The following is a 26663-nucleotide window of genomic DNA, read 5'->3' as shown; positions in this document are numbered from 1 at the left end:
ACCCCGCACATGTCCTGTCCTCCTGCCACACGTGTCCAGGGAAAGTCACTGTGCAGGGAATGGAAATGCTCTGGCCCCTCTGTGGCTGCAGTGATGAGCAGGAGTGATGCCTTCCCCTTATCTTCCTTCCTAAAACATCCCCCAAAAAATCCCAAAACCCAACCAGACTAAAAAAATCCCAGTCAGACACAAAAAACCCCAACCAGACAAAAAACCCATAACCAGACCAAAAAATCTCTGACTGGACAAAAATCCCAAAGAGACAAAAAAACCCCAGTCAGACACAAAAAAAACCCAACCAGACAAAAAACCGGACCAAAAAATCTGACCAGATAAAAAATCCCAACCAGACCGAAAAAAAAAAAAAAAATCTCATCCAGATCAAATAAACCACAACCAGACAAAAAACCCCCCAGTCAGACACAAAAAACCCCAGTCAGACACAAAAACCCCCCAACCAGACCAAAAAATCTGACCGGACAAAAAAAAGCCCATTCAGACAGAAAAAAAAAAAAACAAAAACAAAAACAAAACCAAAACCAAAGAAACCACACCAAAACAACCCCCCCCCCAAAAAAAACAGATCAAAAACCCCCCAAAAGACAAAAAAAGACTTCAGTCAGACACAAAAGACCCCAACCAGACCAAAAAATTTCAATCACATCAAAAAAACCCCAACCAGACAAAAAGACCCCAACCAGACAAGAAAACCCCAGTCAGATGCAAAAAACCCTAGTCAAACACCAAAAACCCCAGTCAGACACAAAAAACCCCAACCAAACCCCAATTCTTGGTAGGGTTGAAGGACAGCACAGGGTGAAGCCAGCAGGAAGTTCATGCCCTGCTGGTTCCTGCTGAGGAGAACCAGACCCTTGGATTGCTGAGCAGGCAGGACTGGGAATTGCACAGGACCACCCTAAAAGTGGATGGAATTAAGAGTTTCAAGAGGGAATTTCCTGGCCCTCAGCAGACTGGCTGGGCAGTTCCTTGCTCACAGTTATTTCCTGTAGGGATTTGTGCTTTCCAGGCTTGGAGGGAGGAGTGTGGAGCTCCATGATGAGCTCTGGCTCTGAAATAGTCCCAAAACTCCTCCAAAATGCCCTGCTGAGAGCTGGGGAGGAACACAGGGACCTGCAGCCCCCTCTGGAATTGTTCTTTTTCCTTCTGGTGTGGAGTAACTTTGCTGCTGCTGCTGCATCCTGGCTTTGCTGCTGCTGCTGCATCCTGGCTTTCTGCTGATATATCCTGGCTTTCTGCTGATATATCCTGGCTTTCTGCTGATATATCCTGGCTTTCCTGCTGATATATCCTGGCTTTTCTGCTCCTGTTGGGAACACCTGGCATGACCCCGCTCCAGGCACCTGGCTGGGGGGGATTTCTACCCTCCTGTATCCCTTGCACATGTCCTGCTCCCTCTTCCACACTGATCCCACCCCAGCCAGCCCTGATGGATGCTGAACACTGTCCTGCTCAGGGAGCTGCAGCTCCTCAGGAGGCTGAGGAATGCAGGATTTGGGGTGGGATGTGCAGGGCTGCTCCCCCTCCTCCTGTGTCCTCCACCCCAAGTCCTCATCCAGCTCCAAATCCCAATCCTTTGGAGCAGTCGTTCCTATTATCTCACTGTAAATAGAATTTTGTATCTTCTCTGACTATTGCTAATAAATGGTTGCAAAACTGTTCCTGTGCCTGTTCCTGCTCTGGGTGTGCAGGTGCTGCTTCATCCCTTCAGATGTAAACAAGATCCTGGCATGGCCCAGAGGTTTAACGGAGCCCGAGTCACCTCTTCCCCGGTTATGAGTAAGGAAAACATCCCACACAGAGCAGTAAAAGCACATGGATCTGGAACAGGTGTCATGGCTGAGCAGTAGCTGAGAACTGAGGGCCAAAGGGCTCCTGGAGCGAGGGATTTGCTCCCTTTCCCACTCGGTTTATGTGGCCACAGGATTCAAAAATCAGCGAGTGGGGATGAGCTGTGGGAGGGCTGCAGCTCCAAGGGAATTTTCTGCTGTGGATCTTTCCCAACAGTAAATGGAGGGAAAGACTTCCTCCAGGGACAATTCACCACCCAAAATGAGAGCCTGCACTGGGAGGGGTGAACTCCCACCTCACTCCATCAGCTCTGAAGGGGTGGCTGTCCAGGACAGAAATCCCAGTGCAGTAGTCTGTGTTTTTGGGAAGGAGTCAAACCCAAAAGTTGAGAAATTTGGTTCCTGGGAAGTGATTCTGAACAGCCAGGAGGGATTTGCCTGCATTTTCTGTAGAAAAAAAAAAAAAGGACTGAAGTGGAACATTCCTACACAAATAATGAGGTGTCCAAGAGCAGCTGGATGAGGCATCATCAGCATTCCCTGAAACTGCCACAAACATGATGAAAGGCTGATGATTCCATCAAATTTCAGCACTGGGCTTTTGGATGCTCAGGAAAAAAATGGTTTAATCAGACCAAAACCAGCAAAGGAAGGATGGAGGGATGCAGGACAAGGGGGAAGATTGGTCAGGGTGTGAGGGATGCTGGAAGGAGGAAGGGATGGAGCTGCTTCCCATGCCTGTTGAAACAGGAATTTGGGGGTCCTAAATCCAGCCACAGAGAGTCAGAGGAGACTTCAAACCCCTGAATTCCATTGCCTGGAAAAGGGGGGATATTGTATTTATTTCCACACTTTTTTCTGCCTTTCTTTTGTGGCTGGGGGCCCCGCACAGGGAGGATGAGGAGCTGCTGGAGAGAGCCCAGAGGAGGCCACGGAGCTGCTCAGGGGCTGGAGCCCCTCTGGAGCCAGGCTGGCAGAGCTGGGGGTGCTCACCCCACTGCAGGGAGAGCTCAGAGCCCCTGCAGGGCCTGAGGGGCTCCAGGAGAGCTGGAGAGGGGCTGGGGACAGGGATGGAGGGACAGGACACAGGGAATGGCTCCCAGTGCCAGGGGTGGGAGATTGGGCAGGAATTCCTCCCTGGGATGGATTTCCCAGAGCTGCCCCTGGATCCCTGGCAGTGCCCAGGCCAGGCTGGACAGGGCTGGGAGCAGCCTGGGGCAGTGGGAGGTGTCCCTGCCATGGCAGGGGTTTGGGATGGGATGAGCTTTGAGGTCCCTCACCCCAGAGCATTCCCTGACTCCAGGATGCCCAGGCCCAAGCCATCGCTGTGTCCCACAGGGAGCTCGTGCTGTGATCGGGGCTCTTTCCAGCTCCTCCAACCCCATGGTGTCCCGCTGATCCTGGAGAGGAAGTTCTGGGATGGAATTCCCAGAGCAGCTGGGGCTGCCCCTGGATCCCTGGAAGTGCCCAAAGTCAGGTTGGATGGGGCTTGGAGCAGCCTGGGACAGTGGGAGGTGTCCCTGCCATGGGATGGGATGGGATGGATGGGGTGGGATGGGATGGGATGGGATTTATGGGATGGGATGGGATGGGATGGGATGGGATGGGATGGGATGGGATGGGATGGGATGGGATGGGATGGATCGATGGAGTGGATTTTAAGGTCCCTCCCCACCCAAACCATTCCGTGGTCCCATGAAAACACAGAAGGTTGGAACAGGGAGCTGGAGCCTTTCACCTGCATTTGTGAGCTCCAGGCGCCCTCTGCTCTCCACACTGTGCTTGAAACCAGCAGGAAATGAAACGCAGCTTGCTGTGCCAGCTTAACCCTAAACCTGCGCCAGGCTTGGATTTAACCTGCACCTCCCCTTTTAAACCCCCCTTTAACAGAGAACTCTCATTTTCTTCTGCTTTAAAATCTCTCTCAGCTGCAGCCCGTGGGGTCCTTGCCACCCCCAGCACAATCACGTGTTTAATTGTGATTTAAACAACTTTTATTTGTTATTGATGTGTATAACTTTTATACAGTATTTATTTTATAACATCGGTTTATATTATTCAAATATGCTTTCAATAGCGTGGATATAAGTAGCATTTACACGCTATTTATTTGAATCAAATTAATATGTTTTATATGATAAAATATTATGGTTTTATTACTTAATTAGCACGTACGTGTAATTTAAATGCCCGAACCCCGCCAAGGCCTCAGACCCTCTGGGGCCGCGGCGTCGCCATGGCAACGGGAGGGGGAGCGTTCAAAGGGGGACACACGGGTGGCGGGCGCCGTCCCTCTGCAGCCTGGCAGGGCCCAGACAGGATTCTTACACCAAATCTCTTCTTTTCACCCTCAAGGGGCTGTGGCTGCCCTGGAGGTGCTGTCCCTTGTCCCTGTCTCTTGTCCCTGTCCCTCCTCCGGACACTTCTGCCCCGGAACGTTTCTCCCCAGTTGCGGTTCATTTCTGCCCCGGAACGTTTCTCCCCAGTTGCGGTTCCCGCCCGGCGCGGGGAGCAGTGCCAAGATGGCGGCGCCCATCAGCCGCGACAGCCGCAGCTCCGAGCCCGGCGCGGCTCCCTACGGCAACTTCCCGAATTATTCCCGGTTCCACCCGCCCGAGGGGCGCATCAGCCTCCTGCCCCAAGGGCTCCTGAGCAGCCTGTTCCCCGCGGCCACCCGCCCGCTGCTCGGGCTCGATGTGGGCTGCAACTCCGGGGTGAGGGGGCCACACGCAGGCGGGTTTGGGGCACCTTGGGTGGGGGGGCGACTGGGGAAGCACCAGTTTGGGGTGTTGGGGACACTGGGACAGACTGGGAAGTCCTGGCGAGGGGTTCTGGGGGGCACTGGGGCAGACTGGTGTGGGGTACTGGGGATACTGGGGGAAACTGGCAGTGCCCTGGTACTGGGGGCACTGGGGCACACTGGGGGCAGTTTGCACTGGGACAGACTGGGGGGCACTGGGGACAATCCAGCCCATGGAAAAGGCTCGGGATGAGGCACTGGTCTGGGGCGGTGCAGACTGGGAACGCTGGTGGGGAGTGAAGGAGGGCAGTGGGACAAACTGGGAATGCAGGGAAAGGGGTCTGGGGGAGATGCAGCAGCCGAGGGAGGCGGATGGGAACGGTGTGGGGGCACTGGGAGCACTGGGAGAGGTGGGGAGCACAGGGGCAGGCAGTGCCCAGCGTGGGAGGGAGGACTGGGAGCAGTGGGACAGTGGGACGTCACCTCCATGGGGCAGACTGGGGAGAAACATTGTCCTGGGTCTGTTATTTCCCCCTGGGAATGGGGACTCCTCCCCTGCCCTGGACAGCCCTTTCCATGAGGAATTTTCCCTAAAATTGAACCTAAAGCCCCCCTGGGATCTGCTTCCTCTCATTCTGCTCCTGGGAGCAGATCCTGACCCCTCCTGCTCCACCTCCTGTCCAGGCTGGCGAGTGAGGAAGTCCCACGTGAGACCCCCCAGCTCCCTCAGGGATTTCCAGCTCTGACTGGTGCTCCAGCCCTTTCCCAGCCCCAGACACATTCCAGTCCCTCAGAGGCCTGCCCTGGATCCAGGTGTGGCCTCACCTGACCCAGCAAAGGTGAATTATTGATCCCCCCTGAACCCCCCCTGCCGGGACAGTGCTGCTGCTCCTGGGTTTGGAATTCCCCTGAGGCACTACCAAAGGGACAATTCCAGATCCCGTTCCAGGTGAGCAGGTGGAGCAGGCCAGTGAGAGGCACCTGTCACCACCAGAGGACATTCCCAGCCTGTCCTGTGGCTCCAGGAGCTCCATGGGATCTCTTTAATTAAGGATTAATTCACTTTTCACCAGTGTGCACTGTGGCAGGAGATTCCAGGCTGGGGACCTGGACATTCCAGGGGCTTGGATCGCCTGTTATAAGTTATACAGACTCCATGCACTCCCAGAGGGTTGATCCATTTCTTTCTTAATAAACCCATTGCTTTTTTATACCCTGGTTTGCTGTAGGGGGGCCTCATTGGTCCTCTAATTAAAACACCATCACCATTGGCTAATTAACAAACCACCCTTTGATAGACACATCTCCATAACACATTCCACGTGTTCACAACACCAGGTGCAGCAAGTGAAGACAGGAATTGTTTCTCATTCTTTTCTCTGATCTTCTCACAGCCTTTCCCAGAAAAAAAGGAAAGTTGTACTTCCCTCTGTGGCCAGAGAGCTGCTGCCCCATGGGGGATCCACTCCAGGTGCTCAGGGCTCCCAGGACAGATCCTTTGCTGATCTTGGTCAGATTTTCCTTTGCACAGGCATGAGAGGAAGCTCTGGGAGCTCTCCCTGATCCCGTTTTCCTCCTGCAGGAGCTCAGCGTGGCTCTGTACCAGCACCTGCTGGGGCTCCAGGGCAGCACTTCCAGCCCGGAGCCGCCAGGGGCCGGGAAGGAGCTGAAGCTGCTGTGCTGTGACATCGATCCCGAGCTGATCCGGAGGGCCCAGCAGAGCAGCCCTTTCCCTGCCTCCATCTCCTTCGCCAGCCTGGACATCATGGACCCGGGGGCCAGGGAGCCCTTCCTGAGCTCCTACCTGGAGCGCTTCGGCCGCTCCTCCTTCGACATCGGCTTCTGCATGTCCGTGACCATGTGGATCCACCTGAACCACGGCGACAGGGGCCTGCTGGAGTTCCTGGCCCTGCTGGCCTCGCTGTGCACCTTCCTGCTGGTGGAGCCCCAGCCCTGGAGGTGCTACCGGGCGGCCGCGCGCCGGCTCCGCAGGCTGGGCCGGGATGACTTCGAGCACTTCCGCTCGCTGCGGATCAACGGGGACATGGCCCAGAGCATCACCCGCATCCTGACCCAGGAGTGTGCCATGGAGCTGGTCTGCTCCTTCGGGAGCACCTCCTGGGACAGGAGCCTGCTGCTCTTCAAATCCAGCGCTGCCCGTGCCGAGGGCTCTGGCTGAGGGCTCGCACTGCCCTGGCTTCACGGGCAAGGAGGCAGAGCTGGGAATTGCTGAATCCCTGCTAGGACCAGGCCTTGGCTTCCCGTGGGAATCCAGGGCAAGGAATGTCTGTGACTGGTGTTTTTTAACCAGTTTTGTGGGGTGGGAGGTTGTTCAAGGAAGTGCTCCCGGAATCCAAGCTCCTACATGTGCTTTCCATGTGTATCAAGAATATTCCCTGGAATACCAGTCCCTCAGAGGCCTGCCTTGGATCCAGGTGTGGCCTCACCTGGCCCAGCAAAGGTGAATTATTGATCCCACCTGAAACCCACCCTGGCTGGGACAGTGCTGCTGTTCTGGAATACCAGAGAACATGTAGAATGTCCTGATTGGAACAGCCTCACAAGGATCCTCCAGTCCTGCACAAGACATCCAAAACTCCCCCAGGACTGGGGTCAGGCACCTGCAGGACAATCCCCTCCCTGGACCCAGCACCCTCCTGGGACAGGGGTTCATCCCTAGTGGTGAGTGCTTTTGGGAGAATTGAAAGGGCCTCACAAGGATCCTCCAGTCCAGCTCCTGGCCCTGCACAAGACATCCCAAAAGAAATCCCATTAACCCCAAAATCCTGATGCCCAAGTTGTCCAGACATGCCCAGACCTCCAGAATCATGGAATATCCCAGAGCTGAAAGGGACCTGTGAGGATCTGAGAGTCATGGAACATTTAGTGTTGGAAGGGACCTGCCTGGATCATCGACTCCAACTCCTGGTCCCTCACAGGACATCCCAAAAGCCCACCCAGTGCCTGGGAATTTTGCCCAAGCACTCCCTGACCTCCAGAATTATGGAATAATCAGAGTTGAAAGGGACCCACAAGGACCACAGAGTCATGGAGTACCCTGAGTTGGAAGGGACCAACTCCAACTCCTGGCCCAGGACAACCCAAAAATCCCACTGATGCCAAAATCCCAGCTTCTCGGGGCTGTCACCTCAAACCATGACACCTGGGGAGTTGTTGCAGTGCCCAGCACCCTCTGGATGAGGAACCCTTTCCCCAAATGCACCCCAAACTCCCCCAGGGCAGGGGTGAGGCACCTGCAGGACAAACCCCTGCCTGGACCCAGCAGCCCAGGCTGAACTCTCCCAGGACAGGTGCATCCCTAACGGTGAGTGCTTTTGGGAACCATATCCTTGGAATAAAAATCACTGACTTTTAGCCTAAATTCCGTGTTGGGGTTTTTTAATCCCATTTTTATTCCCATCCCTTTCAGCACCTGAGGGGTGCCAGGGAGCTGAGCTGGTAATTCTGTTGTGCTTCCACTTTTCCTTGCTGCAGTGGGAGCGAGGGAAGCCCGGGGGTGTCCCCAGCCTTGTCCCAGGTGAGCTCCATCCCAGAGGGACAGGAGGTGTCACCTCCAGGAGGTGGTGCTCGTGTGTCACTGCTGCTGCCCAGGGAGCAGCGACAGGAAAACCTGGGTGGGTTTGTCCTTGTCCTTACTGGGAATTCCTTGTTTCAGTGTAGGGGGGAAAGGAAATGTGTGGATCTGTCAGGGGAAGGGAAGGGGGAAGGGAAGGGAAGGGAAGGGAAGGGAAGGGAAGGGAAGGGAAGGGAAGGGAAGGGAAGGGAAGGGAAGGGAAGGGAAGGGAAGGGAAGGGAAGGGAAGGGAAGGGAAGGGAAGGGAAGGGAAGGGAAGGGAAGGGAAGGGAAGGGAAGGGAAGGGAAGAGCTTGGAACCCCTTCTGGTGCCTCAAGGGGCTCCAGGAGAGCTGGAGAGGGCTTGGGAGAAGGGATGGAGGGACAGGACACAGGGAATGGCTCCCAGTGCCAGAGGGCAGGGATGAATGGGATATTGGGAAGGAATTCCTGGCTATGAGAGTAGGGAGGCCCTGGAATGAATTTCCCAGAGCAGCTGTGGCTGCCCCTGGATCCCTGGCAGTGCCCAAGGCCAGGTTGGAGCAGCCTGGGGCAGTGGAAGGTGTCCCTGATGATGGGATGGATTTTAAGGTCCCTTCCCACCCAAACCATTCCATGACCCTGGGTGTTTCAGGATGCTGAACAGGGTTGCAGGAAAACATTGAGGCACTTCCCATAAATGCAACTTCCCCAGGGATCCTGCAGTTCCCTTTGGGAACTGAGCAGCTCCCTGACATTCCAGGAGCTCTGGGCAAGCTCTGCTGACTCCAGGGCTGTCACTCATGGCGTGGTTTCCTCCCTTTGCTCCTGCTGCTCTTACCCAGCCGTGCTGCTGGGGGCACTGGAGGACCATGCATCCCACACCCTCCCCCCATGGAATGTTTCCCTTCCCTTGTGTCAATATTTGGTGCTGTTTTCTTTCACCTTTGAAATGTTTCTGAACTAAGCCCAGCCCCATCCCTGCTCGAAGTAAAAAGGGGAAAGAATTTCTGCCTTTCTTTTTCCTTTGGGGATTTTTGTGCTTCCCTGTGAAAAATTCTAGGAAGAGTTGCTAGGAAGGTGCCTCCCAAACTGTTGTCCCTGCATCTGGCTGGAAGGATCTTTTCCTCCAGACAGACCCTGGTTCATGTTCCTTATTTACTGGGAATCCCCCCAGGATGTGCCTGGGGAGTCCTCCTGGGCTGCTGTTTGAGGGACAAGTGTGGGTTGGAGTTGATAGCTCTTATTTTGTTTTTTTGGAGTTGATAATTCCTATTTTCCCAGCTTTTCTATGCTGTCCATGCCTGGTGTGTCTGTAACTGCAATGGCTCCTTATCTCTCATTGCTGGACTTTGGAATTGCTGATATGGCTCAGGAGTGGCCCAGCTCCAGAATTCCCTCTGCTCGGCTTTGGCACAGCCAAATCCTTTGGGTTTTGCCACAAATACAGCTCAGAATGGTCAAAATAAGTCCCTGTGCTCAGCCTGGAGAAAAGGAGGCTTAGGGGGGACCCTCTCCCTCTCCAGTGGAGCCAGGGGGGGACTTGGGATCTGCTACCAGGGAACAAGGGAAAAACAGCCTCAAGTTGCACCAGGGGAAGTTTGGGATGGATATTGAGAAAATTCCCTCATGGAAAGGGTTGTAAAGCACTGGAAGGGGCTGCCCAGGGCAGTGGGGAGTGCCCAAGATGGTGTGGATGTGGCACTTGGGGACATGGTCAGGGATGACCACGGTGGTGCTGTGTTGATGGTTGGACTCAATCATCTCTGAGGGCTTTTCCAACCTGAACAATTCCATGGTCCTGTGATCCTGGGATTCTGCAGAGCTCAGCATGGAGTCAGTCCTTCAGCAAAGAGGAGGAAAGATCACTTTCATTTTCCTTTCAGCTCCTGCTGTCCAGGAAGGTGTTGGGACTGGAGAGGTGGGAACAGCTCTGAGACCCTGCAGTGGCAGAGCCTGGAGGAGATCCCATGGATCCCAGCTGCAGTAAGGATCTGGAGAATTCCGGTTTGAACATTCTGCATTTCCCATATCACTAAAATGTGTTCCCAGTTTTCCTGAGGGTGGGACAGAGGGAAATTCCAGCTGGGTGGGGGTTAAGCCCACACCTGCGCCTTGGACAGCAGCAAAGCTCTGTGGTGGTTCCTCATAGAGAAGGAATGTTCATGGAGGTCCTGGACTCAGGGAAGTGTTTGGCTGGGAAGGGTCTCCTAATATTCCATCCCATCCCTGCCATGGCAGGGACACCTCCCACTGTCCCAGGCTGCTCCAAGCCCCACCCAGCCTGGCCCTGGACACTTCCAGGGATCCAGGGGCAGCCCCAGCTGCTCTGGACAGTCTGACTCGGTTTCCTTGAGGGACCCCTGGGCTTGGTCAGCCTGGTAGGATCCAGGACACCTGGAGCAGGGCAGGAGAGGGATGTCCCTGATGCCAGGATGGGCCTGCCAGTGCTGGCTGCTGCTGCTGAGGGAGCAGGAGCTTCCCTGGGAGTGCAGAGCTCCCCTGGAGTATCTGGCTGTGCTTGGGGATTGTTCCTGAGCTTTGGGATTGTTCCTGAGCCTTGGGATTGTTCCCAAGATTTGGGATTGTTCCCGAGCTCTGAGCTTTGGGATTGTTCCCAAGATTTGGGATTATTCCTGAGCTGTGAGCTTTGGGATTGTTCCTGAGCTCTGGGATCGTTCCTGAGCTCTGAGCTTTGGGATTGTTCCTGAGCTCCAGGATTGTTCTTGGCCTCCAGCCCAGTTTGCCTCTGTTTTTCCATCCCCAGAGTGGGTTTGATTCCCTGATGGGGAATCTTGGCTGTGTGATTGCACAGCACTTATGGGATGGAGAACCTGAGGAGCTGAGCTGGAGCCTGGGCTTAGAGCTGTGCCCTGTTCCCAGTAATCCCTGCAGGGATTAATTAGTCCCCTGCCAAGTGCTGGGATTCATTAAGCCTCCCTCCTGCTGTGGGGAGGTCACTCTCCCCTTCCTTGCATGGAAGAATCAAGGCAGGGGAGCTGAAGCATCAAAATTCAGATGTTGGAGCTTCCACTTTCCAGATGGTTCTGCAGGTGCTTCCAGCCCTTGGAGGAAGTGGAATTGGGTTGGAGTCGATGAGATCCTTTTTTATTTTTGATTTCTCTTTACTGTCACTCCTGTGACACTCAGTGTCTCTTCCTCTAAGGGACACTTTGCTGTCTCCCAGATTCCCGTGCTGAGTGAGCACAAAGGACACATTCCCAGGGGGAAATGGAGAGTGGAACTCTGGGCAGCCAGAGGAAACAACCTGAGAGCACCAGATGTCCTGGAGCTGCTCCCTTCCACATCCAGAACTTCCTGACACAGCTGGAGAGGGAGTCCCCACCCCTGGGGGGATCTCACAGCTGTGTGGATGTGGCACTTGGGGACATGGCCAGGGGTGGCCTTGGCCGTGCTGGGGCATGGGTGGACTCCATGGTCTCGGGGCTTTTCCAGCCCAAGCCATTCCATGATTCTGTGGTCATTGTGCCGTTTCCATGGCTGCTTTTCCTGAGCCCTTGGAGCAGAAGGAATTCTTCAGACTCCTCAGCCCAGCTGTGATTCCTTCCCATTCCCCTACCCTGGCCCTGGAAGGGATGAGTCCCCCCAGCAGCCCCTTTCCCAGAGCTCATCCAGGTTTTCATTCTCTACTTCCCCATTTTACCACATCTAGAAGTTTCTGCGAGTTCCCCTTCCTAGAATTGGGTTGGACTTTAGCAAATGGAATTGCATTTCCTCAAACCAGGGCTGGATCACATCCATAAAAGGCTTTCTCAGAGTTTGTTCAGCTGTGTTTGGCTTTGATGCTGAGGGATGCACAGCTCCCACCCCTGGGAATACCTGGCTGGGAAAATGGAGGATAATTCTGTCAATGTTAAATCATGGCTGATTTAACCTGTCCTCCCACCTATCCTGGGAACTGTTCAAGGCCAAGCTGGACAGGACTTGGAGCACCTTGGGATAGTGAAAGGTGTCCCTGAAGACATTAAAGCCCACCCTGGGACTGGGTGGGCTTTAATGTCCCTTTCCACTCAGACCATTCCATGATTTGTATCTGGGGACATGGCAAAAAATGGATAAATTCAGTTTCCAGTTTAATCCAAGCAGCCCAGGAGTGGAGGGACCCACCTCAGGAGCTGGGAGTTGGCAGCAGCTTCCTGGGCCCAGGAACTTGTTCCTGCAGGTCCCAGGGCAGAGGTTTGGACTTCCTTGGCTCAGCTCAGGGCAGGTTCCTTCTTGTTCCTCCTGTCACTTTGGAATTACAGGAGAAAAGGGAGAGGTGGCAACCTGTGGACATCTGGGAGTCTGATTTTGGAGAGCTGGGAAAAGAGCAGTCCCAACCCAAACACACTCTGGGAGTTTGGCTTTTCCCTCCCAGTGTTGCCAGTTCTGGGGCAAAGGTTGGACTGGGGAGGTGAACTGGGGGGGGGTGGAGCAGAGCCCTGGTGGGATCTTGGTGGGAAAACCAACCACAAATCCAAGGCTGAGGCTGGGTCACTCTGGACATTTGTCCAGAGCAGCCGTGGCTGCCCCATCCCTGGAAGTGCCCAAGGCCAGCTTGGATGGGGCTGGAAGCAGCCTGGGACAGTGGGAGGTGTCCCTGCCCACGGCAGGGGGTGGGATGGGGTGGATTTTAAGGTCCCTTCACCCAAACCATCCCAGGATTCCCTGACATGCTGCAGGCAGGTCCTTGGGTTACAAACAGGGAGAGCTTGGCTGTTCCCTTCCTTGGGCTGTCAGTGCTGGAAATGGAAGTGCCTTGGGTTTAAATTCCAGGTGGGAAGGGTTCCTTGGAGTCCCCAAGGCTTTATCCTCGCTGGTCCTTGTGGAGAAGCTGGCCCTTCGTGGAAGCTTCTCATTGAGCTCCTTCATCCCTCTCTGGGATTTTGTTTCAACACCTCAGGTTTCCCATTTTATTCACTTATGGAACAAACTGAGGCAGGCTTGTTTTCCCCCTTGGCACAGAAGTCCCTTGGATCATTATGGACATAATCTTTGCCACCATTTCTTAGCTCAGGTTCAGGTTCTTTGGAGTGAGTTAATTTGGAGGATCCTTGTTCTCCTGGAGCTGAGCCCACTGGAAGGGGCTGGAGTCATGATGCAGGGTGGGGATCTGCTTCCAGGGAATCTAAAATGCTCTCAGACCTTATCTCTTCTGACCTGACAATCCCAGTTCAATCGGGATCATAAAATACTTCTTATCAGCCCCCTGGAATTTCATTCTGATGTTTAACAAAGCTGCTCCTCCCCGGAGCCACAGAGCCAGTTCTGTTGGGAGTGAGAAAGTTCTGAGGCCAGAGCTGCCTCAACTCCTGTGGGGACCCTGCTGTGGAGCAGGGAGGCTCAGGAGGGATCTGATCCACGTCTCCATGGCAGGGCACACGCTGGATAATTGATCAAAGCCCCATCATGTGGTGGGTCAGGGATCAGACCCGGCCCTGTGAGGTGGCACCCCTGCGGGATGGGATGCCCCAGGATCCCAGAATAACCCATTCTGCTGGACTCTTGGGTTGTAGCTCCTGGGAAGGACAGGGGAGCTGATGCTGAGGGGGTCTCTCTGTGTCACTTGGTGTCCCTGCTCTGCCCCGGGGCCAGTCCCAGCCTCTGGAAGCTGCTGAGGTGCAGCTTTGTTCCCGCAGGAATCTGGGAGCAGTCGTGCTGGAACAGGCCCTGCTGCCAGGCTGACACATCAAAGCAGCTCCTGGGATCCTCCATGGATCAAACAGAGGCAGCAGGGAGGGAACAGGGAGGCTCCCAAACCTGCCAGCCCTGCGATGGCTCAGCTCTGTCTCCACATCTCCATTAACTCTGGGAACATCCCTGCTGGACACCCCTGCTCCAGGGTTCAGGGGTGCTTGGGTGCACTCCCAGCTGGGGTTCAGGGGCTGCAGCCCCTCTGGAGCCAGGCTGGGAGAGCTGGGGGTGCTCACCTCACTCCAGGGAGAAGCTCAGAGCCCCTGCAGGGCCTGAAGGGACTCCAGGAGAGTTGGAGAGGGACTTTGGACAATGGCCTGGAGTGCCAGGATGAGGGGGAATTCCTGGCTGTGAGGGTGGAGAGGCCCTGGGATGGATTTCAGAGCAGCTGTGGCTGTCCCTGGTTCCCTGGCAGTGCCCAGGCCAGGTTGGACAGGGCTTGGAGCAGCCTGGGTCAGTGGAAGCTATCCCTGCCCATGGCAGGGGTGGCACTTGATGGGCTTTAATGTCCCCTTAATGTCCCTTCCCACCTAAACCATTCCATGGATCTGTGTGAGATGGTGCTGGGAAAAGCTCAGTGAAGGGACTGCTGTGAGGGAAGAGATCCTTGCTGGCATTTTGGGCAGAATTCCCGTTCCCTGTGTGAGGAAAACAGGCAGGAGGGTGAAAGTTTTATGGGAAAAACTCCTCTAATCCAGCCAGTCTTGGTGTCCCCTCAGAGTAGGTGACACAGCCTGAGCCAGGAATCATGGAATTGTTCAGGCTGGAAAAGCCCTCAGAGGTCATCAAGTTCAGCCTAGTGCCAGCAAGGTCACCCCTGACCGTGCCACTTCCACACATTTCTTGGACACTTTCTGGGATGGGGGCTCTGCCCTGGCCCTGGGGCAGCCTTTTAGGGCAGGACAACCCTCTTATGAAGGATTCTCCCCAAATCTCTAATAAATGTCTGCAAATATGGAATATCTCCTCCAAAGGCCCCAGGGAGCTGCTCTGGCTCCGTGTCCACCTGGAGAAGATCCATCCCCTTGGGCAGGAACATCCTCTGTAGGTGTCTCCAGGGGTGGGCACTGCATGGACACAAGGGAATTTGGAAGTTGTGAAGGCTCCTCTGGAATGTGTGGTGGCTTCTCTCCAGGGCTCGTGGATCTCCTGGGAATGATTTGAGGGAGTGATTGCTGTGTTGTCTGGCTGGACATTCCCAGTCTGACCAGTGCCAGCTCCTGGGGGATAACTGGGGCAGGTCCCAAAGGATTTCCTGTCCCCCAGCCCCTGAAGCAGGACCTGCAGCACATTCCTCAGGTGGGGCTTTACCTCCACACCTGCCCCATTGCTGACACAGGTGGGGCTCAGTCCTGTCCTCAGAATTCCCACAGGATGAACCCCTGAGAGCTGCCTTTGCTTTGCCCTGATCCCATTGTGGATCCCAGCTGTTGACAGCCTTGTCCTTGGATCCAGGCAATCATGGGGACCTGGGAAGGGCCCATTTCCACTCAGCCTCATCCCACCTGGGGGACTTCTGTTTTGGCTTCTTCCAGGACAGCTTGTTCAGTGCTCAGGGCAGGTGGGAAAGGTGTCCAGCTTTCCATGGAAAAGCCAGGAGAGAGCAGAGGGGTTGCACCTGGGAGCACAGGAACGTGCAGGGAAGGTCTGAGTGGGAAAGGTGATGTCTGGAGCCTCAGTGAGAGGGAACAGGGATCCCATGGGATTTGTGAGCCTGGGAGCTGCTTGGGAGAGGAGGGAGGGAGGAAGGGAAGGTGACTGGATGAGAATTGGGAATCAAATTAGACATTCCTGGAGTATCTCCTGAGCTTTGAGTGTGGATGAGGTTTGGGAATCAAGTATTTCTGCAGTACCTCCTTGGGCCTTGTGTTCATGAGCTCCAATCTCCTGAAGATTGAGGCTGGATGTGGGAATCTCACCTGAGCTTGGCTAAGCCTGGATGAGGCTTGGGAATGGAACCAGGAATTCTTGGGCTTTCTGCTGGCCGTGCCCTCCTGAGGGTCGTGCTGGGATCTCACCTGGCCTGGACACCCCCAGTGCAGATCTGACCCGGGGGATCCCGTGCCCAAAGGAGCTTTCCCTGGGCTGCAGGAGAAGGGAAGGCCAGACCTGGGCTGGCTCCAGCGTTCCCAGGAGACTCCAACATGTCCCAGACAGGGCCCTGTGCCTGGGGGGGAGGCAGAGCTGCTCCCTGTTCTCTCCTGCCGGGTGCTGTCACCAGCACATTCCCGGTGCCCCGTGCCAGCCCGGCAGGTCCCGGCGGGTCCCTCCGTGGGGATGTGGCTGCGTTTTTCCAGGCCCAGCTCCAGCTGCTTTGTGGGAAGTGCTGACTCGGGCGTTGTGCAGAGCTGACTCACACAGGACAGGCTCGGCCAGGAAAGGCTTTGTAAGGGGTTGTAGGATCTGGACTCCATGGTGGAGCTGGGCTGGCTCCCCTTCAGGCTCCAAAGGAAGAGTTGTAAGGATTTTTAAGGATTTAGGGAGCTGGAAAGTGAAGGAGTGTTTTAGTGAGAGTGGAAATGCCCATAAAGCCTCTGATCTGGTGGGGGGTGTGGACACAGGAGCAGAGGATGGGACAGGGCACCTGGAGGTTCCAGAGAACCCTGGAAGCTTCCAGGTCCCTCCCAATCCAACTCCTTCTGAGATTCCATGATTCTCCCCCTGTTCCCTGGGAAGTACCCCGGGGATGGCCCCAGTTGGTTGATGCAGAACTTGGTTCCTTTGAACTCTGCTTTCGGGTGCAGGGTGGGCCTGAATCTGCTGATCCCTGAGGGAACACCTTGTGCAGGAGCATCCCAAGGGTCTGCAAGGCTTTGGGAAGCCCAGAGGAGCCATGGGATCTCTTGGAGGGAGGTCCTGGAGAGTGGCTCACCCCAGCCCCTCTCCGTGATGTCCTGTCACAGAAATCCAGGTTTGGGTGGTGGCAGGGCAGGGAAAGGTCGTGCTTTCCCCATGACAGGAGGATGCTTTCCCTGGGGATCTGAGCCGTGGTTCCAGGATGGAAGGCCAGGTGGACTGTGGGCATTGGAGGTGGCTGGGTCAGAGGGTGGGAGACTATGGAATCACAGAATCCAAGGTTGGAAGAGACCCTCGGGATCATCCAGTCCAGCCCCAGCAGCCCCACCAAAGGGACCTTGGGGACAGGAGCTGGGCACCTCCACAGGCTCCAGGAGCCCCCCCTTCCCTGGCCTTGGCACATTTCCGTGCCGGGATGGCCGGGACGGCTCCGCTCCTGCCAATGTGCTGATGTGGGAGCTTTGCACCACCAAGATTTGCCTCCTGTGCAAAACCCAGGGAAAGTGGGTTGGAGCTGGAGCCGCGGCGTTCCCAGCCCAGGGCAGGGACGCGGGAGGATCAGAGGGATCGCAGCTCGGGAGGGTCCCGGGACGCGCCCACAGCGGCTCCCGAAGCTGCCCCGGGGCCGGGCGGAGCCTCCCGAGCGCCTTTCCCAGCCAGGTGCAGCAGCAGCTGAGGAAAAGCGAGGATCCTTCCTGAAAACAGGGATGTTCAGGGATGCTCCCACACGGGTGGGATGCAGAGGTGCTGCCCCGGGTGTGTTTTACAGATGCAGGTTTAGCCCCAGATGTTCCATTCCCGCACGCAGGGATCCGTGTGTGTGATCCTGGGCCTGATACCCCTGGATTCCCCCCTGCTCTGGGCAGTGTTTGCTCTCTGAGTCTGTTTTCTCTCAAATTCCAGTCTCTTGACACTCGGAGCTGAGCACGTCCAGCAGGGAGAGGTGAGAGGAGGGAGCTGGGTGGGATCTGGACGTGATCCAGGACTCCCTGTCAAAACAACCCCACCCCATTCCTGGCATGGTTGGGATGGTTGGTAAAAACCTCCCAGTTCAGAGTAAAACACACAGGAATTGGCACAAAGCTGTTAAAGGGGCCCAGCTCCCACAAAACCCACAGGGATTCATCCCATTTGTGCTGGAGCTGGAATTCTGGGTTTAAGCTGGCAGGGAAGGCAACTCTGTCAATGCCTCCTTCAGGAACACCTGGATTAGTCCCAGAATCCTGGGATGATTTGGGTGGGAAGAGACCTTAAATCCCATCCCATTCCTGACACCTTCCACAGCCCGGCAGTTCCAAGCCTTGACCAGCCTGGCCTGGGGATGGGGCAGCAGGATTTCGGGGAACTGGGAAGCACCATGAGGATGTCTGAGCTGATCCTGCCTGGCCTGGGGATGGGGCAGCAGGATTTTGGGGGACTGGGAAGCACCATGAGGATGTCTGAGCTGATCCTGCCTGGCCTGGGGATGGGGCAGCAGGATTTTGGGGGACTGGGAAGCACCATGAGGATGTCTGAGCTGATCCTGCCTGGCCTGGGGATAGGGCAGCAGGATTTTGGGGGACTGGGAAGCACCATGAGGATGTCTGAGCTGATCCTGCCTTTTCCACGTGCAGCTGCAGCACTGGGATGGCCGAGCACAGGGAGCAGCTGGGGGGGGTCTTTGCCTGAGTGGATAATTTGGGGCTCTTTCCTGGTTAGAACAGCTCAGCCTCTTTGGGAGGGGGAAGTGGGAATGCTGCCCCTTCCCAGGATGAAGTGAGGAATAGGGTGAGCAGGCCAAAGGCAATTCCCGGTTGTGGACTGGGATTTTATGCAGAGCAGGAGCTGGAGTGACTTGAGGCCTATTTTACAAAGCCAAATACAAGGCCCTGAGTTGCTCCTTCCTGAACTCAAGGTGGGCTGAGCAGCTTCCAGCAAGGTGGGAATTCTGGTTCCTGGGGGAGTTGGGCAGTTCAAGTTGGAATTCAGTCCCACCAACCCCTGGATCCCTGCCCTGGCCAGGTGGGATCACTGCTGTGTCCAGGTGGGATCCCCTGCTGTGTCCAGGTGGGATCCCTGCCCTGATCCAGGTGGGATCCCCACGCTCCTGCCCAGCTCTCCCTGCCTTGTGTAAGTGCAGAGCTGCTGCCAGCGCCGGGCGTGGGCCGATCCCAAATCGCAGCTCAGGTCAGAGCGTGTCCCGTGGGTGTGGGCCATGGCAGGAGCTGCTGTTGGGAACTGCCAGGAGCAGGGATGGAGGGGATCCAGCCCTTCACCCAGGGGCTCCACGGGTGCTCTCCAGAAGGCTGGGGGAGCTCAGGGCTGATCCCATGGGGGCTCTGAAGAGAGGAAACGTCTCATGCTCCTGAATTTCAGATTCCCTGTGGCAAATGCAAGGCTAGATGAACTCTGGCATTTTCTGAGTTTCTTGTGAGCCAGATATCTGGATTTATTCCCCTTGGTTCAGTCAGGGTTTGGGGTCCCAGTTTTTGAGGGTTTTCCGTAGTTGGTTTGAACCAGGAGAGCAGCTGGGGTTCCATGAGGTTCTCACTTCAGGATCTGGGACTTGAACTGGGAATGCTGGGGGGTGAACTGGTGCTCCATCATTCTGGTGGATTAGCCAGGGAATGCTGAAAGAATGCTGGATTTACCCATTGTGGAGGGCAGGGGGGTGTAAATCCAGAGTGGATCCACAGCTGAGGCACTGAGCTGGGGCTGTTTTACTCCTGTCCTTGCAATTCCAAACCCCCAAAGGCTCCAAGTCTTATGTCAGTGGTGGGGTCCTCACCCTACTTCCTTTCTCCAGCCCAAAGTGACAGATCCCTTTGGCTCCATGATGAGGCTCTGGAAGCATTGGAAATAAAGCTCCAGGTGTTTTATATTCCCTTTTGTCAAGGGTGAATTGCCTCTCTGTGGGCAGGGGGCTGCTCTTGGTGCTGCACTGGGATTTCACCAGCCTGAGAAACGCTGAGACAAAGGAGATTTTGGGACCCTTGGAGCTGGTTCTGAGCCAGATAAAGGTGGGTGTTGGGAAGTGCTTGGAGCAGCTTTGCTGCAGCTGGAAACATCCCGTGGACTCTGATGGTCCAAGTCTCCCTGGGCACAGGGGCAGAGGGGCTGCCTGGCCCCAGGATCCCTCCCAGGGCTGCCCGACCCTCGTCCCACCGTTCCCAGCCCTGTTTGCTTCCTGCGTCAGGGCCTGAGTCACTCTGGGATTCCTCAGCTCTGAAGTGGTTCCTCCTCTCCCTCTCCCTCCCCTGCCCAGGTGCTGAGGGCTTTTTTCCGAAGCCCTGAATGTCTGGGTGTGCCCGGAGCCTCGCAAGCGCGGCAGGTCCCGGCAGGAGCGGCTCAGCTCCGCTCCCACTGTGCATTCCTGGCCTGGCTCCAGGGGCTGGGCCAGGAGCAGCCCCGGGAGCTCCTGTCCCTGCTGAGCTGGGGCTTTTCTGCTCCCGCTGGGTCCCTCCGTGGACACGGGCACAGCGCTGCATCCCCCAGAGCCCCGCGGCTCCTCCAGACCCCTCCAAGGACACAGGACATGTCCCAGACCCCTCCATGCACACAGGGCACTGTCCCAGATCCCTGTGGATCCTCCAGATCCCTCCATGCACACAGGACACTGTCCCAAATCCCTCAGATCCCTGTGGCTCCTCCAAACCCATCCAAGGACACAGGGCACTATCCCAGATCCCTCCATGGACACAGGGCACTGTCCCAGATCCCTGTGGCTCCTCCAGACCCCTCCATGCACACAGGACACTGTCCAGATCCCTGTGGATCCTCCAGACCCCTCTATGCACACAGGGCACTGTCCCAAACCCCTCCATGGACACAGGGCACTGTCCAGATCCCTGTGGCTCCTCCAGACCCATCCATGGACACAGGGCACTGTCCCAAATCCCTGAGATCCCTGTGGCTCCTTCAGACCCATCCATGGACACAGGACATGTCCCAGATCCCTGTGGCTCCTCCAAAACCCTCCATGGACACAGGGCACTGTCCCAAAACCCTCCATGGACACAGGGCACTGTCCCAGATCCCCCTGAGCCCTCCGTGGATCCCAACTCCCTGAGGTTTGGAGAGTTCCTGGTGAATTTGTGCATCAGAGACCATGGGGCTGGGAGGGAGCAGGGCTAGGAGAAGGGAAGGCTCTGGAGACACCTTGGAGCCTTTTCCAGTGCCCAAAGAGGCTCCAGGAGAGCTGGAGAGGGACTGAGGACAAGGCCTGGAGTGCCAGGACACAGGGAATGGCTTCTCACTGCCAGGGGGAGGGATAGATGGGATATTGGGAAGGAATTCCTCCCTGGGATGGATTTCCCAGAGCTGCCCCTGGATCCCTGGCAGTGCCCAGGCCGGGCTGGACAGGGCTGGGAGCAGCCTGGGGCAGTGGGAGGTGTCCCTGCCATGGCAGGGGTTTGGGATGGGATGAGCTTTGAGGTCCCTCACCCCAGAGCATTCCCTGACTCCAGGATGTCCAGGCCCAAGCCATCCCCATGTCCCACAGGGAGCTCGTGCTGTTACTGGGGCTCCTTCCAGCTCCTCCAACCCCATGGTGTCCAGCTGATCCTGGAGAGGAAGTTCTGGGATGGTGGTCAGTGCCTGAAGGGAGCGGGGAGGACGTGCTGAGCCCAACTCCAAACCCCAGGAACCACCTCTGGTCGCTGCTGTCCACAAGCCATGGAATTGCTCAGGTTGGAAAAGCCCTCAGAGAGCATCAGGTCCAACCATCACTCACACCACCCCAGCCCTGACCAAGTCCCCAGGTGTCACAGCCACACATTTCTGGACACTTCCAGGCATGGGGACTCTGCCCCTGCCCTGGGCAGCCCCTTCAGTGCTTTGCAACCCTTTCAGTGAGGAATTTTTCCTAAATCCAACTAAAATCGTCCCTGATGTGCCTTGGGCTGTTTTCACTTGTTCCCTGGCAGCAGATGCTGACCCCCACCCTCCTGTCAGGGAGTTGTGAGGGGGAGAAGGTGCCCCCTGAGCCTCCTTTTCCCCAGCTGAGCCCCAGGGAGCAGCTTTGGATAAGGGGGAAGGCAAAGCCCTGGAGCAGGAGCTCAGCCAGTGCCGAGGGGGAGCTGGAAATGGTTCCTGGAGGTGTCCCAGGCCAGGCGGGGGTCTGCTCAGGTGTAAATCCAGCAAAGCCCAAATTCCCTGTGTGCCCCAGGTGGGGCTGGTGCTTCCCTGGCTGGAATTGGGGCAGGAATTGGGGCAGGGCGAGGCCGTGGCAGCTGCGCCCGAGTCCCCGGCCCGGGGGTGGCACACGGGGCACTCCCAGCCCCGGGGCCGGGCTGGCACCGCTCCCGGGGGCTGAGGCACGGCCCGGCCCTGGCAGCACAACAAGGCAGCTCTGCCTTCCCCCAAATCCCGGGGCTGCCAGGGACAGGGACGGCGCCCGGCTGTGCCGGCACCCCGGGGTCCCTCCCGTGCCCCCCCGGCCCGGTGGCACCTTAGGGCTGGGATCCAGGTGAGGTCCCTGGATCCCAGAACAACTGGGGCTGGAAGGGACCTGTGGTGATGACCCGGGACAGTCCCCCTGCCCAGACAGGGCCACCAGACCCCGGAGCCCCAGGGCTGGGGACACCGGGGACGGGAATCCGGTCCCAGGCGGGCACTGGGGGTGAATCCCAATCTTAGCTGGGCACTGGTGGTGAATCCCGGTCCCAGGCGGGTTTAGGGGGACAAATCCCAATCCCAGGCAGGTTTAGTGGGATGAATCCCGATCCCAGATGGGTTTAGTGGGGTGAATCCCAATCCTAGCTGTGCACTGGGGGTGAATCCCAGTCCTAGCTGTGCACTGGGGGTGAATCCCGGTCCTAGCCAGATTTAGGGGATGAATCCCGGTCCCAGGCGGGTTTAGGGGGATGAATCCCAATCCCAGATGGGTTTAGTGGGGTGAATCCCAATCCTAGCTGTGCACTGGGGGTGAATCCCGGTCCGAGCCAGATTTAGGGGATGAATCCCTGTCCCAGGTGGGTTTAGGGGGATGAATCCCAATCCCTGGCAGGTTTAGTGGGGTGAATCCCGATCCTAGCTGGGCACTGGGGGTAAATCCCAATCCCAGATGGGTTTAGTGGGGTGAATCCCAATCCTAGCTGTGCACTGGGGGTGAATCCCGGTCCTAGCCGGATTTAGGGGAATGAATCCCAATCCCAGGCAGGTTTAGGGGAATGAATCCCGATCCTAGCCGGGCACACAGGGTGACTCGCGATCCCAGCCGGGCTCAGGGGGTGAATCCCAGCACCGGGACGGGGACACAGGGAGAGCTGTTCCACCTCCCGTGTGGAGAATGGCTGGCAGTGGGAGAGGGAAAGGTGCCACCCGGCCTTAAAACCGAGCCGGTGTGGCCACCTTGGGGCCTCTGGTGCCACTGTGTTCCCAGGGCGGAATTCCCACCGGCCACAGCTCCCGTTCCGTGCCGGCTGGGGAGGGGCTGCAGCCGCGGCCCCCCCGCCCCGGGCAGGGCGAGCTCAGCTCACCGGGGCAGGCTCGGCTCCCCGGGGCGGGGCCGGGCTCAGGTGTTCCCAATTCCTGCCCGGATTGGCCCGGGAGAGCCCAACCTGGCCTTATACGGGCACAGAGCAGCGCCAGCCGCTCCCCCGGGATGGGCCGATGGGGCCGGGCTCCCCCTCCCTCCTCCCCTCCCCGGACACAATGCAGGGATTTGTTTGCTGCCAGCCCGGGGATTTGGGGCTCCCGAAGGGGTTTGGGCACCCAGGGTGGGGCTGGTGATCCCCTCGTGCCTGGGGAGAGGGACAGGGACAAATCCCTGCTGAGCCCTTCCCTGCTCGCTGAGTTCCCTGCTCTGTCCTGGGGCATTTCATTAGGAAAGCGAAGTTATCCCCCCCAAATTCCCTCCTCCTCGAGGCTGCAGGTGAAAAAACCAGGAAACTGAGGCACGGTTTGGGCCAGGATGGTGCAGGAAAGGGAAATCCAACCCATGTCTTTTCCCCAAAGTGGGGGAGCTCCTGTTGCCAATGGCTGATTTCCGGGGGAGAGCCACTTCCATCCCTGCAAACAGTTGTGCCAGGCCAGGAGAGGGCCTGGAGCATCCATCTGCCTCCCTCTGCTCCCCTGGAGTCGCTCCAGGTGTTGGCTGGAAGTGGGGGAGCAGCTGTGGGAGAACTGGGATGGGTGGATTAAACTGGGTTTGGAACTGGAGTGGGAGCCCCGGGCCATCAGTTCCCCGTGCCAGGATATTTCCATCTCCCTTCCCACACATTTAACCCCATGGCACATGTCAGGGGGGGTTGGCTCCCCTCTGGTGCTGAGCTGGTGCTGGATTTCTCCAGGCTCCGTGCACTGGGACAAGGCCTGGCTGCTTCCAGACTGAGGGTGCATCCCAAAATCCACTGGGGAAGGAAGGAGAGGTGGAAGAAGAACCAGGAATGCTCCCCCCTGCAGCTGTTTCCTGGGGAGCAGAGGGGCTGGGAGCTGAGATTCCAGATGGGAAAAGGGTTTTTCACCTGATAAAGATGTTTTGGGTGTGTTCCTGGAGAATTTGGCCCTTAGAGGGTAAAAAAGTGGAGTCAGAAGGGATCTGGGGATATTTCAGCGAGGGACTGGCAGCGCAACCAGAGCCAGGGAGGGGAAGGTGACAGATCCATCGCTGGTCCAGGTGGGATCAGATGGAGGGATGGGTTCCTCACCCTGGGAGCTGTTCCATCTTCCCAGAGTGATTCCAGGCGTGCGGGGGCAGCGAGTCTGGGAGCAGTGGAATAGCCAGGCTGGATCCCAGGAGTCGTTCCTACCTGGATGGGAGCTCCTGGTGGGTGAGAAACTCCCTTGTGGATCACAGAACCGTGGAATGGTTCAGGTGGGGACACCTGAAAGCAGTGGGCAGGGACAGGTCCCACCACCCCAGGGTGCTCCAAGCCCCGTCCAGCCTGGCCGGGGATGGGGCAGCCACAGCTGCTCTGGGCAGCAGGATCCCCTGTAGGATCTCCTGTAGGATTCCCTTTAGGATCTCCCAAGGGTCCCCTGTAGGATCCTGTGTAGATCACCTTTAGGATTCCTTTTAGGGTCCCCGGTAGGATCCCATGTAGATCCCCTGTAGGATGAAATATAGGATTCCCTGTAGAATCCTGTGTAGGATCTCCTGTAGATACCCTGTAGGATTCCCTGTAGGATCATATATAGGATTCCCTGTAGGATCCCCTGTAGGATCTCCTGTAGATCCCTTGTAGGATTCCCTGTAGGATCATATATAGGATTCCCTGTAGGATCCCCTGTAGGATCTTGTGTGGATCTCCTTTAGGATCCCCTGTAGGGTCCCCTGTAGGATCCTGTGTGGATCTCCTTTAGGATCCCCTGTAGGATCACATATAGGATCCTCTGTAGGGTCCCATGTAGGATCCCCTGTAGGGTCCCCTCCGTGCCTCGCTCCTCGGTAGCCGTTTCCCTTCTCCGCAGGCCGGGCCCGTGGGAGGAAGCCGGGAGTTGTTGGGATTTTTGGGGAGGCGCTGCAGCGGCCTCACCTGCCCGGCAGGGGGAGCCCGGAGCTCGTTCCTGGCCGCTCCAGGTGCGCGGATCCCGGGATGCGCTCCGGGAGCCGCTCCCCCTCCGGGCCTGAGTCCCTGCTGCTGTTCCCAAAATCCCCCAGCCCCGCTTCCAGCAGCCCGGGATTGGCCCCTGGGATGTCTCACGTCCGAGACCTCCCGGCCATCTGACGTGTCCAGGGCTGGAGAGGCTCCAGGCAGGGATGGGATCATCCTTGGGAGCGCCTGGAGCTGATACGGCACGGCTGGAGGAGGCTGGGCCCTGGATTCCTGAGGGGCCTGGAGATAAGAGGGATAAATATCCCTTGATAACACAGATGCCCTCAGCAGCTCCCAAATCCCCCTGGGGAATGTGCCCCGGCACCCCAGGGGTGGCTGATTGAAGGGGATCACTGGAACTGGCCATAAAACACCATTATTGAGCCATAAATGGGGGAATGCTGTTAATTATCCCATTAATTCCCATTTATTAGTTAATTACTCTCCCTAACCCTGGTTTTCCCAGCAATCCTCAGGCTGTGATCCATGTTTTACATGGATCTGAGAAGGTGAGCAATGCCTCCACCCCCCAAGCACCCTCTAACCATCACACAACCATCCCTTTTTCCATAAACCCTGAGCTTTTCCATCAGCTTCCCCCCCCACCACCACCACCCCCACCCAAATTCAGGACCCTTTCAGTCCTTAGGAATTTTTAGGGCACAGCCAGGTGGGATTTTGTGGCATTTTGAGCCAAAAACAGGGATGTGATAATCCTGGCACATTCTGGGGCTGCCCTTCACCACTGCATCCATCTCTGTATCCCCCCTTTTTTCACATTTTTACCTAAATAAAGGTAAATCCAGTGTGTGTTATTCTGGACTGACAGCACTGATCTGGACACATGGGAGGTGCAGCCAAGACCTTTTTTGAAGGGCTGGGATAGGGATTCTTTGGGGGGTCCTGAGCTGATGGTGCTGCCTGGAACCTGCAGCAATTCCCTGGGGAATTTACAGCTGGAATTGCGGCTGGCTGTGACTCTGGGATGAGAACAGCCACGGGAATTTGCCCTGAGGAAGAGGCTGGGTCCCAGTGAGGGAGGGGGGGTGGAGGGGGCAGAATTGGCCTCCCAAAGCCATGGATCATCCCAGGCAGAGCCCAGCTTCCTTCATGGAGGGCAGGAATTCTGCTGGATGGAGCCATTCCCTGGTGCTCTCAGGAACTGAGGCTGGGAGCAGCGGCACAGGGGAGTGCTGGGTTGGGACTGTCCCAGAACAGGGATGTGAGTCCAGGAATGCAGCCAAAATCCCAAATCTCAAACCAACCCTTTAATCCCCTGCTGCAGCCTCAGGGATCTCTCCCAATCCCATGGGTGGTGAAGGCTCAGAAACAGCAAAAAATCCCCAAAATCCAAGGTCAGGGAGGAAAAGCAGTGGGAGAGCCTCAGCTGAGCCCCAGCCCTCCCTGAGTTCCCCCAGCTGGGGTGTCCCAGGCTCCCATTCCAGCCTCATCCTGGGCAACACCAGCCCTGTTCCTGCTCCTGGGAATGGGGCTGCCCTGAGCACAGACCCTGCTTTGTTCCTCGGGCTGGGAAGGGCCTTTTCCAAAGGCTTTTCCC

At 56.9% G+C, this 26663-nt stretch overlaps 1 protein-coding gene across 1 annotated transcript; it reads left to right on the top strand.

The window, feature by feature from the left end:
- Window positions 1-4086: 4086 nt before the first annotated feature.
- BCDIN3D (BCDIN3 domain containing RNA methyltransferase) lies at window positions 4087-7930 on the top strand. Its single transcript, XM_064401055.1, has 2 exons — window positions 4087-4522; window positions 6131-7930. Exons 1-2 carry the CDS (start codon window positions 4331-4333, stop codon window positions 6725-6727), a joined length of 789 nt encoding a protein of 262 aa, XP_064257125.1. The 5' UTR covers window positions 4087-4330; the 3' UTR covers window positions 6728-7930.
- Window positions 7931-26663: the final 18733 nt, after the last annotated feature.

The sequence above is a fragment of the Passer domesticus genome, chromosome 31 (genome assembly GCF_036417665.1).
Source record: "Passer domesticus isolate bPasDom1 chromosome 31, bPasDom1.hap1, whole genome shotgun sequence".
In the NCBI taxonomy this organism is placed as follows: domain Eukaryota; kingdom Metazoa; phylum Chordata; class Aves; order Passeriformes; family Passeridae; genus Passer; species Passer domesticus.
This window is presented reverse-complemented; position numbering and strand designations above follow the sequence as displayed.